This window comes from Dipodomys ordii, unplaced genomic scaffold (assembly GCF_000151885.1).
Source record: "Dipodomys ordii isolate 6190 unplaced genomic scaffold, Dord_2.0 Scaffold67, whole genome shotgun sequence".
Taxonomy (NCBI): domain Eukaryota; kingdom Metazoa; phylum Chordata; class Mammalia; order Rodentia; family Heteromyidae; genus Dipodomys; species Dipodomys ordii.
The window spans coordinates 823,978-839,063 of NW_012267283.1; the positions used below are offsets into that span (position 1 = coordinate 823,978).

At 39.3% G+C, this 15,086-nt stretch overlaps 1 protein-coding gene across 1 annotated transcript in view; it reads right to left on the reverse strand.

Annotated features, from left to right (window-relative positions):
• Positions 1–170: 170 nt before the first annotated feature.
• Positions 171–15,086, reverse strand: part of Ugcg (UDP-glucose ceramide glucosyltransferase) — a 35,412-nt gene continuing 20,496 nt past the window's right edge. The window contains exons 2-8 of the mRNA XM_013023259.1: positions 13,214–13,355; positions 8,207–8,309; positions 6,910–7,011; positions 5,098–5,210; positions 2,467–2,645; positions 1,426–1,512; positions 171–603 (exon numbers count right to left, since the gene is read on the reverse strand). Coding sequence (XP_012878713.1) covers positions 402–603; positions 1,426–1,512; positions 2,467–2,645; positions 5,098–5,210; positions 6,910–7,011; positions 8,207–8,309; positions 13,214–13,355 — 928 coding nt within the window. The 3' untranslated portion in view covers positions 171–401. The remainder of the gene's footprint in view (positions 604–1,425; positions 1,513–2,466; positions 2,646–5,097; positions 5,211–6,909; positions 7,012–8,206; positions 8,310–13,213; positions 13,356–15,086) is intronic.

A 15,086-nucleotide genomic window follows, 5' to 3' on the forward strand; every position in this document is an offset into this window, starting at 1 on the left:
GCTCAGTGGTAGAGTGCTTGCCTTGCATGCATGAGGCCCTGGGTTCAATTCCTCAGCACCACATAAGCAGAAAAAGCTGGAAGTGGTGCTGTGGCCCACGTGGTAGAACACTAGCCTTGAGCTGAAGAGCTGAGGGATAGAGCTCAGACCCAGAGTTCAGGCCCCATGACCGACAAACAAACAAACAAACAAATGCATCATCACCAACAATAAAGGCTGGGAGCATAGCTCAAGTGGTAGAGTGTTCACTTAGTGAGCATATGACCCTGAGTTCAGCCCCTAGTACAGTAGAAAACAAAACACCCTAATATTAACCTTCAGTAAGAAACTGAAGAATGGCTCCAACCTTTCTAAATTAGAAGCGTTTTCATTCTACCAAACAACTACCAACCTTTCCATGGCTATCCACATACCTGGACACCCCTGAGTTGAATGTAGTCAAATATAAACCACGCCAGGCAATGACACATGAAAAATACCATAATATCCCATCTGAATACATGGTGGGCTGCCCATCCGATAATTAAACTGGCAACAAAGCATTCCGAAATTGGCTCACAAATGATTGTAGCAGGAAGCATGTTAATTCGCAATTTGGTCCACCTTAAAAAAAAAAAAAAAGATTTTTTTTCCCCCTCAGATTAACAGTCTGGTTACAAGACTAACCAACGATCAATTTCCTAAAAAACTTCTGGTTTATTATTTATTTCTTCATTCTTTGCTCTACAAATCTATTCTCTACTTTTAGTCTATGAAAGGGAAAAGTCTTAAACTCATTGATACATGCTACATGAGTAGACTGTAAAATTCAATAAAGCTGTAAAGCTAAAAAATTAGAAGTCAGCATATGAAAATTCAAGTCTCAATGTGTTTTTTAAAACATTTCAGTGTTCACAACATATATATATATATATCATATATATATTCAATATGTATATTGAAAAAAGGAAATTCTTGTCTGAGTGTCAGTGCTTATGCCCATAATCCTAGCTATTCAGGAGGCTGAGATCTGAGGGCTATAGTTCAAAGCCAGCCTGGGTAGGAAAAGTCTTTGATCTTCAAGTAACTACCCAAAAGCCGGAAGTGAAGCTGTGGCTGAAGTAGTAGAGCTCCAGTTTTGAGCAAAAAAGCTAAGGGACAGTTCCTAGGCCTTGAGTTCAAGACCCAGTATCAGTACCAAATTTTTTTTTATACATACACACATGAAAGAAAGAGGGCGGGGGCTGGTGGGGGGACAGAAAGGGAAAGAGATTGAGATTTAATTTACTTGAATACAGAACTGAACTTAAAACTTTATTTTCTGGACCTAAACAAAAATACCCTGACATTTAGGTGTACTTCAGAACTATATTAGAACATATAAAAATTACCCTCTCCTCACCACTTTCCTTTTAACATAAATGTGAAAAGGAGACAATTAGTTACCTGATCATCCTGGATTGAAACTGAGAAATTGAGTAGGAACCCGAGTTTTGCATGGCAACTTGAGTGGACATTGCAAACCTCCATCCTCTGCAAAGGAAGGTAATTACAAACTGATCTAACATCACAAACATATGCAAGCCTCACGGGTATGCGATCCTTAATCACTACAAGTAAGCAACTTCTGAGAGCCAGCTCAAGCCCTGTTCCCAGGACTGAGTAATCATTACATTGGCCTAAGGTGTTCCAGCTACAAACGTCAAGGAACACCACAATTTCAGAAACTTAAAAAGTACGATCATTCTGAAAACCCTCATGGAGAGGGTTCTAGATCTAATAGTTTCTTCTCTGACCACTGAAACCAACCTTCTCTCCATGCCCCCTGCAAAAGGAATGTGTGCTTCAGCACAAAAATGTAAACAAAAGGTTATTTCACTGAACACAGTCAACCACCATCAATTCCCTTAAGGGAGAACTCTTAAAAATATGTTTGTTGCTTTTGTTTTTGTTAATCGTGCTTTTTTTAAATGATGGTATAAGACAAGTGATCTCTTAAAATCAAACAAATCTTTGTGATGGTAAAATTCTATGTCAACCACAAGACTCATTAAGTGGTTTACTAGCAAAGCACCAGAGAATGTGCCGAGAATTTCAAATTCTGAAATGATACTTAAAAATTTTTCACCTCCTTAGGGCTGATGATGAGTAGCTTTAGTTCTTCAAAAACACACTGAGATTCACATTGATACTAATGAAAATGCATGACCGCAGACACACTTCCTTTCAATCCCTTCAAACCACATTAACTTGAATAGAGGTAAATGGATTTGCTCCACTAGTACACGTCGATGAATATTTAATACAAACTGTTTTGCCAAAATCACTCTGCACCTACTAACGAAAAGTATTATTAAAAAAAAAGTCCTTGATTGATGTTCTACCACTTGAGTCACGCCTTTAGTCCTAAGACATGGTTTGAATACAATGAACAGACCAATAGCAGTTAGGTACTACAAATATGTGGGCTTAACTTTGTCTTCTTACCTGTCAGCTATTGCTTTAGCCATGAAATAATCTTCAGCAATGTATTGAGCAAAAGCGATAAGTCCTCCTGCTTGATCTAGTACATCCTTCCTCATTAAGCAGGACATTCCTGTCACACACTTGAAACCAGTGACATTGGCAGAGATGTAGGACCTTGGATGTGAAGTTCCAAAATACACCTGCCCCCAAAACCCCACCAATGTATACTGTTAGAACTTTATGTTAAAAGTATGGTGCTTATAAAGCTTCTTCCTAATAATTCTCTTTAAATATAATTTGAGTAAATATCCTATTGTTTTTATCTAACCTACCCAAATAAAAAGTAGCACACAATTGTGCTTACGTATAACAGGCAGTTAGTAATTTATTTGGTTGGCTACACTTGTTATTTACATGCAGGCAGGATATAGTGGCACATGGCTTTAATCCCGGCACTTGGGAGATAGAGGGCAGGAGGATTTGTCAGTTCTAGCTCAAGCTGTCTGGAGCCCTACCTCTCCCCAAAAGGGAGATAAAGACAGAGACTAAAAGAGAAATAGTTACCCCCGCCCCAACCTCTGTACTGGGGATTAAATTTAGGACCTTGCACTTGCTAGGCAGATGCTTTGCTACTTGAGGAGCCTTGTCTCCAGCCCGCTTTTCCATTGGTGATTCTTGAGTTAAGAGTCTTGCTTTATGCCCAAGCCAACTTGGACTGTGATCCTCCTCCTTGTACTTCCCCATGCAACTAGAAATGGCAGGCACTTACCACTGCATCCTGTCACTGCTTCCTCCATAACTTGGATAACTGGCATGTGCCACTGCAGCCAGCCATCAAATGAGATGGCTTGAGAATTTTTTATGTCTGGTTGGCCTTGAATCATCACAACCTGATCTCCAGTGTACCTCACCCAGCCATTGGTTGAGATGGACTCTCAAATTTCTTGTGTGGGCTGGCATACATAGGGGCGTGCATGCGTCTATGTGGCATGCGCACACTGGTCCTAGGACTCCAATTCAGGACCTGGGAGCTGTCCCCAAGCTTTGTTGCTCAAGGCTAGCACTAGCACTTGAGCAACCACTCTACTTCCAGCTTTTTGTTGAGTAATTGGAGAAAAGAGTCTCATGGATTGTCCTGCCCAGGCTGGCTTTAAACCACAATCCTTGGATCTCAGACTCCTGAGTAGCTATGATTACAGGCTTGAGACACAGGTGCCTGGCTCCCAACTATATTTTTTTGGTAAGTATAGGAAAAGTACTAGGATCCCAAGTGCCAAAATGTTCAGACAGAAACAAAATCTTAGGCTGTAAAATTATTTCTTCTAGCTAGTAGGGGTATGAATTTATGTACTGCCTTGAGTACTTTTCTAAAATTTATAATTTAGCACAAGTTAACATTTATAAGTTGAATTCATAGGCCTGGAGATGTTGCTCTGGGACAGAACATTTGCTAGCGTATACACAACCCTGAGAGTAATCTCCAGGACCACAAAAACAGACAAAAAATAATCAACCCCCAAACATAAAAGGCTGAAAGGAAAACACAAAATAATCATCTCTGATTATTAACAACATTCCAGTTCATGCCTGTAATCCTAACTACTCAAGAGGCTGAGATCTGAAGATTGTGGTTGAAGCCAGTCCAATATCACAGATCTGAGAGACTTATCTAATTAGTCACCCCAAAGCAGGAACCGGAGCTGTGGTTCAAGTAGCAGAGTGCCAGCCTTGAGTGAAAAAGCTGAGGGACAGTACCAGGTTCTGAGTTCAAGCTCCAGTACCAGCATATGCACATACGTGCACACACTCTAGACTTAGATGGATTCAGTATAAGGACTTGCATGAATAATTATTTACACTGAAGTACTACATGATATATAAAAAGTTTTTTTAAACAATCAGTTTGACTCTTTATAAGAAAGTTATCCTATTTTTTTGGGGGGGGGGTAACTCATGGGGCTTGAACTCTGGGCCTGGGCACTGTCCCTGAGCTCTTCAGCTCAAGGCTAGTGCTCTACCACTTGAGCCACAGCACCACTTCTGGTTTTCTGAGTGGTTTATTGTAGATAAAAGTCTCATGGACTGGGGATGGGAAGGTGGCTCAATGGTAGAGTGCTTGCCTTGCATGCCTGAGGCCCTGGGTTCGATTCCTAGCTGGAAGTGGCGCTGTGGCTCCAAGTGGTAGAGTGCTAGCCTTGAGGTGAAGAGCTGAGGGACAGCGCCCAGGCCCAGAGTTCAGGCCCATGACCAGACCAAAAAAAAAGTCTCATGGACTTTCCTGCTCGGGCTGGCTTTGAACCACGATCTCAGCCTCCTGAGTAGCCAGGATTACAGGTGTGAGGTGCCTGGCCCAGTTAGCATATTCTTTTATGTCAGTACATCTAGAGCGAACTTGTAGAACTGCAGTGTTTAGCCTGTGTCCAGCTGGCAAGCGAACCACAACACATTTCATTGTGTGAAGGTCACCAGGCTGAGCTCCATTCAACAGTGAAGGGAACCCAGGGGCCAAAGGGCTGTCTCAGGAATGAGAACAGCTGCTTCACCCCCTTCAAGATGTCAGGCACAGTAAACATCCGTAGCCAATCCCATAGTCTAAAGCCTCTAGAGGATGGAGCTAGAAATGTGAACATGACGTGCAACCAGCCCGCTCACCTGTTCTAATGTGGCAGCAAAGCCCTGTCTGTCTGCTACATATGGCAGCCCGTGAACCAAGCCTACTTTCTCTGTCATTTGATTGACCATGTCAGTTAGCGTGTCTGGAATTACTGAAATTAAAAACAAAAAGCAAACAAACAAACAAACAAAAAAAACAACCAGGTGGGGGAAAAGAGAGAAAAAGTTATTTTTAGCAAAATGCATGTTAATATAAAAAGTATGAGGTTATTATAAAAATAATTACTAAGGTGTCATAAAAGTAAATTTCAGTATGCATATTTCATCAGTTTTTGGAGTAGAATACACCATTTTCAAATCCTGTGTTGCTCAGCTAGTTTACTCTGCAAAGTTTTGAGCTTAGAATATACCTAAGACGTGCTAGAGGCAGGGTGCACCTTGAAACTGTTACCCTGTGTCAGAGCTCGACTTGGAATCAGAATGATGTGTTGGAGGAAAAGGTTCAGAAGTTGAGGTCAAAGGGCCTCAGTTCCTATCTCAACTCTTCACTCACAGGAAGTAAGTGCCACTTCTCCAGACTTACAGAATTGCTAATGGAACATACCACTCTATTTCACTGAAATTTGTACACTGAAAGACTTGACAAGTATTTGACAGTAACAAGTTAAGATGATTGTTACAATATTTTTACAATAACTAATAATTTTCAAAGCTGCATCTCAAGGTAATGAAAAATTTTAAATCATTGCCTTGTCTTCGAATAGTAAGAGTAGGATATTATTTTATTTTATGTGTCTTACTTAATTTCTTATTTCCTTTTATCCTTACTTGGGTGTGTGATCTTCAGATCTCAGCCTCCTGAGCAGGTATGATTACAGGCATGAGCCACTAGTGCCCAGCTTTTTTTTTTCCCCCTTGCTTTTTTTTTTTTTAATGCCAATTCTAGGGCTTGAACTCAGGGTCTCTTGACTCCTGCTTAGCTTTTTCACTTAAGGCTGGTGCTCTCCCCTTGAGCTACAGCTCCACTTCTAGTTTTTCTTGGTTAATTGGAGATAAGTCAGTTGGAGATAAGAGCCTCTTGTATTTGTCTGTCAGGTTCACAATCCTCAGATCTTAACCTCCTGAGTAACAGATTACAGGCATGAGCCACTGGTGCCCAGAGTATTAGATCTAGGTCAATGTTCTGAATCAGAAGCAATTCCTCTCTACAAAGAATGCCTGCAGACCTTTTTGGGTGTTCCAACTGAGATGGAGGTGCTAGTGGGCAAGGATGGTTTAACATAGCCTATGGGGAAGTCATGACAAAAGAAATGCCATCAGGCCCATGCCAACAGTGTTGACGTTGAGAAACTGAAGGTAATTAAAACAATAACAAAGCACTAAATAAGCTAATGTAAGTATAAGTGTTTAAAAATGCAAATGATCATTTCTGAATATAAAAGGCTTCTTGTTAAAATCACCTAAGTAAAAAGACATACATAAATCCTAATAGAAATATTCCACCCAGGAAATCATGTACTTATTGATCTTGTCCCGTTTGAGTAGTCCCTGGTTAGTGTATTAGATTTAAGCAAAAAGCTAGTGTCACACAAATAAGGGGAAAGTTACATGCATGATGGTTTGTAGTCCGGACAATAGACCAGATTATTTTTCTAATGGTTAAAATTTTCTCTTAAAAATGAAATACTTTAATAATAATACAATATTCTAAAAAACAGTAATCTTAGAAAGTAGAGGTGGATATAGTACCATGACTTTACTAGGCAAATAATCAAGATTGGTAAACTTCTGATTTTGGCATTTTATCATAAAATGAACAGTTTTATAAAATAAATAAGAAAAAAACCTCACCTCTTATTCCACTATCACAAATCCATATAAGATCATACTTTGCAACTTCATATCCTGGCATCAAATTATTAATTTTAGGATTAATGCCAACCTTTTTGCCACCTAAAAATATAAAGGCACAACAGGATATGTAATATAATGACAATACTTTCTATTATAAAGATACATGGCAGGAAGGAGTGTAAAGGGTTTCATATTTAATCACTTAAACAGACATTTTCATATCACATCTTTTATATTCTTTTTCATTCATAATAATATATATCTTCTACATTCTTTTTCATTCACAATAATATATCTAGAAAAAAGTTATTCCCCAAAAGAGAATTCTATTTACCTCTGAAAATTCAAGTCTCGTTTTCTAATTCTTTTTTTCTTTTTCTGCCACTCCTGGGGGCTTCCCTTAGTTTTATCATTAAAGGCTAGCACTGTACCACTTGAACCATAGTTCCACATCTGGCTTTTTGCTGGTTAATTAGAGATAAGAGTCACACAGACTTTCCTGCCCATCTGGCTTCAAACTGCAATCTTCAGATTTCAGCTTCCCTGGTAGCTAGGATAACAGGTACAAGGCACTGGTACCCAACTAATTTCCTAATTCTTAAAGTTACCACATTAACAATAAATGTGAATCATTGTTCAATGGCAATTGCACAGCATGATGACTCTAGTTACAGTAAACATATGTTGAATAGCTGAAAATGGTTAAGAGGAAAAAAAATTTTTAACCACAAACACATATACAAACTAATGTATAGGTTAATTAACTTAATTTAGCTATTTATAATGTACATGTTTCAAAATGTTATGCTGCAAGCATAAAGATGTACACATTTTATTTGCCAATTTAAAAAAGTGATCGGGATAAAAATGTATAGAACTCATTTTGGAGCTATGGTAATTAAGACAACATAGAGAAATTAGCCATTAGTGTGGAGTTGAGAATTCTTATCAGGTATATATTTTTAACAACGGGGCTGGGATGTGGTACTAGGCCTACCTAAAGGCAAATGCATCTCTGCACGTTTTTGAAATAAACCTGTAAACTTCCCCCTAAAATACTTTCTGCAATATAATACAAGTGAAATCTACTGCTTACTTGTAACTACTATAAATAATTCAGAGAATAGGCTACATACTGAAAATATTAAAGAACCAAAAAGAACACTCATATGTCTGATTGTAAAATTTAACTGTTTCACTGGTGATAGTTTAAAAATGCCCTTATCTACAGTGTAAGTCAGGAAAGATTTCCTGACACTTAAGACTATCAAAGCAGATCTTATTTGTTACTTACCTATAAATAATCTAGCATCAACATTTGGGTATTTTCCAAGCAGCTTCTTACATACATCAATGGCTGGATCATCATGATCTTGTACACAAAGGAGTACTTCATACTAGTCAAAGAAAATATTTTACATTAAGTGCTCTTAAAAATATAAGCACTTGGATTTACAGATTGATTGAAAAATTTAAAGAAAACAAGCAACTGTATGAGTACACAAAGTCTGAGTATCTATAATATATCTAACACTCAACACTGAAGGTAACAGGTTGCTTAGATGAAGAGGGACTTTTCCAGAACAGGTGTCTGTTTGCAAGCAGAGGGAACAGGAAAGACAGACCAAATACATCCTATAGCATCAAATTAGGCCAGAAATAGTTGCAAACATATAAAGTACATACTGTATAAGATATGTAGATTTATATATGTGACAAAGGCATTTAAGCGATAAATAACATCTACTCTAAATGAGCATAATTCAAATACAGAAATCATAAACTCTAATCTAGGGAGAAAGCCTTCTATCAAATCTTGAATAAGACTGCTATTCAATTAGCTAACCAGAATAAATTTCTCTTTTTCTTTTCAAATAGTGAAATGGCTAAAAGGCTGAGAACAAGATAGGTAATAATCAAAAAATTAAAAAAAAATCCCCAAACTGAGAACACTTGGCCCCTTGATGACTAAAGAACTTAATACTTGGGGCTGGGAAGGTGGCTCAGTGGTAGAGTGCTTGCCTTGCATGCATGAGGCCCTGGGTTCCATTCCTCAGCACCACATAAGCAAAAAGAAAAAAGCCAGAAGTGGCGCTGTGGCTCAAGTGGTAGAGCGCTAGCCTTGAGCTGAAGAGCTGAGGGACAGTACCCAGGCCCAGAGTTCAAGCCCCGTGAACACCACCACCACCACCAACAAAATTTATATCCTCATTGATTTAGTCCTGTAGATGCTTTATTAGAGTAAAAAGGCTAAAATAAACTTTTAAAAAAGAATCCTCCCCCCTCCTGCCCCCAGGGGAACTAAGAACTGAAACCAGAGCCATGCACATGATAAACATGCTATCCCTGAGTTACAATCTCAACCCTGAAAAAAAGCTTTCTTTTGTGTGTGTGTGTCCATCCTGGGGTACCATCCCAGAGCTTTTGTGATCAAGGCTAGTGCTCTACCAATGTGAGCCACAGTGCCATTTCTGGCTTTTTTTTGTAGTTAAGAGATAAGAGTCTCACAGACTTTCCTGTCTCAGCTGGCTTTGAACCTCGATCCTCAGATCTCAGCCTCTTGAGTAGCTAGGATTACAGGCTTGAGCCACTGGACTCAGACTTAAAAGTGTTTTATGATATTAATTATCATAATTGTACATCAAGTAACAATATTCTGAAACATCTTCAGCTATTATTCATAAGTAACTACACATCAGGTTTACAAAAACTTTGTAACAGTCTATAAGAGAATATAAATTCTATAAGGGAAGGATCATAGGAAAGGGATAACTTATAAGAAAATTCTAAATTCCAGGGCTGGGAAGGTGGCTCAAGGGTAGAGCGCTTGCCTTGCATGCCAGAGGCCCTGGGTTCGATTCCTCAGCACCACATAAGCAAAAAGAAAAAAGCCAGAAGTGGCGCGGCTCAAATGGTAGAGCGCTAGCCTTGAGCTGAAGAGCTGAGGGACAGTGCCCAGGCCCAGATTTCAGGCCCCACTACCGGACCCAAAAAAAAAAAGAAAATTCTAAATTCCAAGTTTTGAAAGGTAATAATGTATATTCATTATCTATTTGCAAGCACTAGATAGTTTACATGGTTTATTAAATGTATTTGATAAAATCTTAACAATCTTCATCTTATTACGGGTATCAACAACACTTGTGCTCTGTCTTTCAACTCATCCTAGTTTTTATTTTATTATTTTTATTTTCTTCTGCTAGTGTGGGGGCTTGAACTCAGGGCCTGGGCACTGTCCCTTAGCTTTTTCTCCCAAGGCTGGAGGTCTGCCACTTGAGCTATAGCTCCACTTCCTGCCTTTTGTTGGTTAACTGGAGCATCTCAGACTTTCCTGCCCAGGCTAGCTGTGATCCTCAAATCTCAGCATCCTGAGTAGCTAGGATTCCAGATGTGGGCCATTAGTGTCCAACTGTATTTTTCAGTTTAATTTATTGTTAGAAAATTCGTTGGTTGGAAAAAAATTCCTGATAGGCATAGCTAAAATGCTCATAGTGAGGAATCCAAAACATGGCTCTAGACTTTAACATTTTAAAGTAACTATGTTTGCAAAGATGAAGAAAAAAAATCCCAATGACTCTAACCTGTTAGTAACCCTGACAATTAGTTCCAAAAGTCTTAATAATTTATTGAAGTGAAATACTTTCAGAATCTTTTACTAGATCTACCCAAATATTTCCTATATTTGATACCAAGTGACATTCAACTTTATAAAAATGACCTGTGTCATTTTCTCACTTAAAAGACATGTGTCAATATAAAGGTAGGCTAATAAGATATACTTATACCACATAGAAATCTATCAGGGAAATTAGCATAGAAATAGGCTAGAAATTAACTGTAGGCTACCAGTGGTAAACATTCTTGTTCAGGTCCAAAATTAAATACAACTGGAAAACCTCAACATAAGTTCTATTTTCTTTTTCCCCAAGTGGCTTTGGATGTGACAAATAAAATAACAGAAGAAAAAGTTATCTCCAGAATGAAGGAAGATATGCTTTTTGTTTTGTTTTGTTTTTTGGGTCCAGTCGTGGGGCCTGAACTCTGGGCCTGGGCGCTGTCCCTCAGCTCTTCAGCTCAAGGCTAGCGCTCTACCACTTGAGCCACAGCGCCACTTCTGGCTTTTTTTTTCTTTTTGCTTATGTGGTGCTGGGGAATCGAACCCAGGGCCTCATGCATGCAAGGCAAGCGCTCTACCATTGAGCCACCTTCCCAGCCCAGATATGCTTTTTTGTAAAGTGATGTTCACACCCAACAAAAAATAAACATAAAGTGCACTGGATGTGAGCTTATTCTGTGCATACTGTTGGCATGGTTCCATAAACCTTTCATCTTGCTCTTGCCCCCTCCTCTATCCTGCCCACCCCCAAATCAAGTAAAATGTGGTAAGATTCTTAAGCCAGGCACCAATGGCTCACCCTTGTAATCTTAGCTACTGGGGAGGCTGAGATCTGAGGATCCTAGTGCAAAGGCAGGCAGGGCAGATAAATCTGTGAGACTCATTTCCAATTATCCAGCAGAAAGCTGGAACTGGAGGACTGCGAGAGAAAGCCAAGTGAGAGTAAGAGGCCCTGAGTTCAAGTCCTTGTACTGGCACACAAAGAAAACTTCCCTTAGAGTGCAGTACCTGCTAGTTACACAGCTAAGAATATTTTTATAATCTGAAAATATATGCTGTTATTCAATTAATGATGAGTATTGTCACAGCTTTCTCTTCAACTGAAATGCTACAATGACAGCAAAAATGGGGAAAGAACTTGAGATAATCCTGTCATGTAATCTTTACAAAATCTTTATTTAGAACGAATCAATTACAGATTCCTCTTAAATATACATAATTATTGGATATATATGTTCTTGGGGTTATTTTTTTTTTACAAAACTCTTTAATTAAAACCTGTAGTAACCACCTCAACTATTTAAACCTCTTGATTGCAGAATCATAAGGGCTGGAGCAGAAAAGTGACTGTTGAAGATGGTTATGAAGCGAAGCAATCAAACTGCATTCTACCATAATAAATGCAGATAACTCTAAGCTATGTTCTAAGATTTACTTTCCTCTGCATCTTCCTATATATTATGGGGCTTGAAAAACTTCCATTTTTCTTATGGCAAAGTTTATATTATAATTTTATTTACATTGTTCTTTCTTAACTATAAAAGGCCATGTTTACAATTTGAGTGTGAAAAAAATCTGTGCTATTCCATATTCTTATTTTTAATATCTTATTTCAATAAATAATATAAGCCTTGAATTCAAATCTCTAAAATTATAAAATTTAAAGCTGGGTGCTAGTAGCTCATGTTTGGAATCTTAGCTACTCAGTAAACTGAGATCTGAGGATTTGGGTACAAAGCCAAACTGCACAGGAAAGTTTGTGAGACTTATCTCCAACTAACTAGCAAAAGGTGGGAAGTGGATCTGTGACTCAGGTGGTAGAGCACAGCTTTGAGCAGCAGCACCCACATCCTGAGTTCAAGCTCCAGTACCAGCAAGTTTTTCCAAGAAACTAGAGATGAAACACTAAAGGGGAAACTATAAAAAGAATACTTTCATCTCAAGAAAACAGGAAGTTCTCTAGTACAGGAAGGCCACTGAGTTTATAGATGTATATATAGGTCATGAGACAGATAAGTGGTATGAACAATAAAATCATGCATTACAAATCAGAACAGAGAAAGAGAAATTAAGCAAGAGGAAATATCCTGACATTAAATGTAACCTATTGTCCTGGCTCAATACCAGTTTCTCAAGGACATTCCTGTTTCCATCCAGCTGCCTGGCAGCCCATCTCAGACCATTGAGCACTTTCCTCACTGGTGCCTTCCCTGTTCTAATCTTCAGGTATGACTCTCACAGACTTTTTGCGGGGAGGGAGCCAGTCCTGGGGCCTACACTCAGGGCCTGGACACTGTCCCTGAGTGTCTCTGTGCTCAAGGGTAGCGCTCTACCACTTGAGCCACAGTGCCACTTCCAGCCTTTTCTGTGTATGTGGTACTGAAGAATCGGACCCAGGGCTTCATGCATGCGAGGCAAGCAATCTACCACTAAGCCACATTCCCAGCCCACACAGATTTTTTTTTTTATATTCATACTTCCAGCACTTGATAGGGTCTGAAAGTTCCAGGAAGTTTACTCAGGGAATCTGACATACAGATGGTAAGAAAGGCACCCTATTTGCAGTTCTAATGACTCAATTAAAGCTTAAATTTTTCTACACCTTCACCTCATAGGGTAGTACATTTTCTAAGAATTTCCAGTGAGGTCATATCCTCTCCCCTCAGGAGTTCACATTGTACTTACTTTGGGGTAATCCAGTTCAAAGAAGGTTTCCAAATTATTGATTAAATTGGGATCTACCCCTTTCAGTGGTTTCAGGAGAGAGACACCCGGGAGCTTGCTATATGGCTGTTTGTCTGTTGCCTTCTTGTTGAGGTGTAATCGCCTGAAAAGCAAATGACACGCAAATCATCTATAGAGATCCAACATACAGCACATGCCATCTAATAAATCACTAAATGGTAATCTGAAATTTTATCTATCTATCTATCTATCTATCTATCTATCTATCTATCTATCTATCTATCTAGGGGGTAGTAATAGAGCTGTCCCTCAGCATTTTTTCTGCTCCATGCTTTACCACTTGAGCCACAGCTCCACTTCTGGATTGTTGCTGGTTAATTGGAGATTTAAAAAAAAGTCCCATGGGCAGCTTGGGCTGGCTAAAAACCACAGTCTTCAGATCTCAGCCTCCTAAGTAGCTAGGATGATAGGTCTGAGCCACGAGGGCCCAGCTTAATTTGAGGTTTTTAAAAGCTGAAAAAGGAAGGCAAGTAGAACCAAGTCAAGTAAGCTTCTAGTTCAAGGGAAACAGGAACTAAGCAGAATGAATATTCTCATGAAGATGAGAACTTCCACGTAGACTGTTTACTGTTTACTGCTGTGCCCTGTGCTTAGGAAGTATGCTGGCACGGAAGAGGCATTCCAGGGTAGGTATTTGTTAGTACAAATATTACCATCAATGTGGCCAGAGAACTACATAGATAAATAAAACCCCTCATCAGCCCAGTAAAATACAGAAGGGTAATGAGCCAACTTTTTTGAGAATTTTTTATACTAAGTAGTCCAGATCAATATGCCACCAAAACATGGAAGCAGTAAGATGGAATAAATAAGCCCAGAAGGGCAAAGATAGAAAAAAACCCGAGGTTAAACATAAAAGAAAGAATGTCAATGATGTGAAAAATGTGTGTTAGTGACCCTGGAAGATATACCAGTGCTGCCAGTTTGCAGAATAAACTGTTGGTCCACTCCACAGCTGCTCCAGCAGAGACCTTAATGAGGACCGCTCAGCCCATCAGAGAAGATGGAAGGCATCCCGGTTATCATCAGGCTGTCAAAGTGAGAGATGCCATTTGACAGAGAGAAAAAGTTTCTAAAAGAGCTCATAAAAGCCTTCCTTCCTTCTTCTCCTAAGTACATTGCAAGAGCATCTTGTAAGTACAACTCCAAGCATCCAATAGTAATTAGAAGCTAGAATAATCATGGCTCCATCTGCAAGACTTTCTAAGACACATGTTTCTCCACATTTTAACATCTTCAAAGCCAATAGCATCTTGGGATTGGCTGCCAACCAGATGGCAGTCCTGGTTGGTATTGTAAAAACCAACTGAGGAGACCTTCCAGGAGATCCAAAAACACCCACTCAGCACACCTCTGATTCACTATAAATCTCTGCAGAAGTCCTGGCAGGGCGTCAGTATCAACCTCTAGAGCAGTCAGCTGCAGGCTCATTCCCAGCAACTGACAAACTGCAAACCTCTAATGTTTCTGACCCCACCACATCTCACTGAAGTAAACAGGTTGCCTAAAATTGAAAACAATAACAACAACAAACCCCCAAACCCTTAAATTGATAAAGAAAAGGTGAGCATTAACTTCTGAACCCAGCACCAAATGTCAGAAAACAATGGCACATCATCCATGAGTGCCACTTAAAGAGTATGAACTGGTCTACCAGTTGCTACTTACTGGCTGGCAATTAAAAGAAATTGACAGGGGGCTGAGAATGTGGCTTAGTGGTAAAGTGCTTGCCTAACATGCATGAAGCCCTGGGTTCAATTCCTCAGTACCACATACACAGAAAAAGCCAGAAACGGTGCTGTGGCTCAAGTGG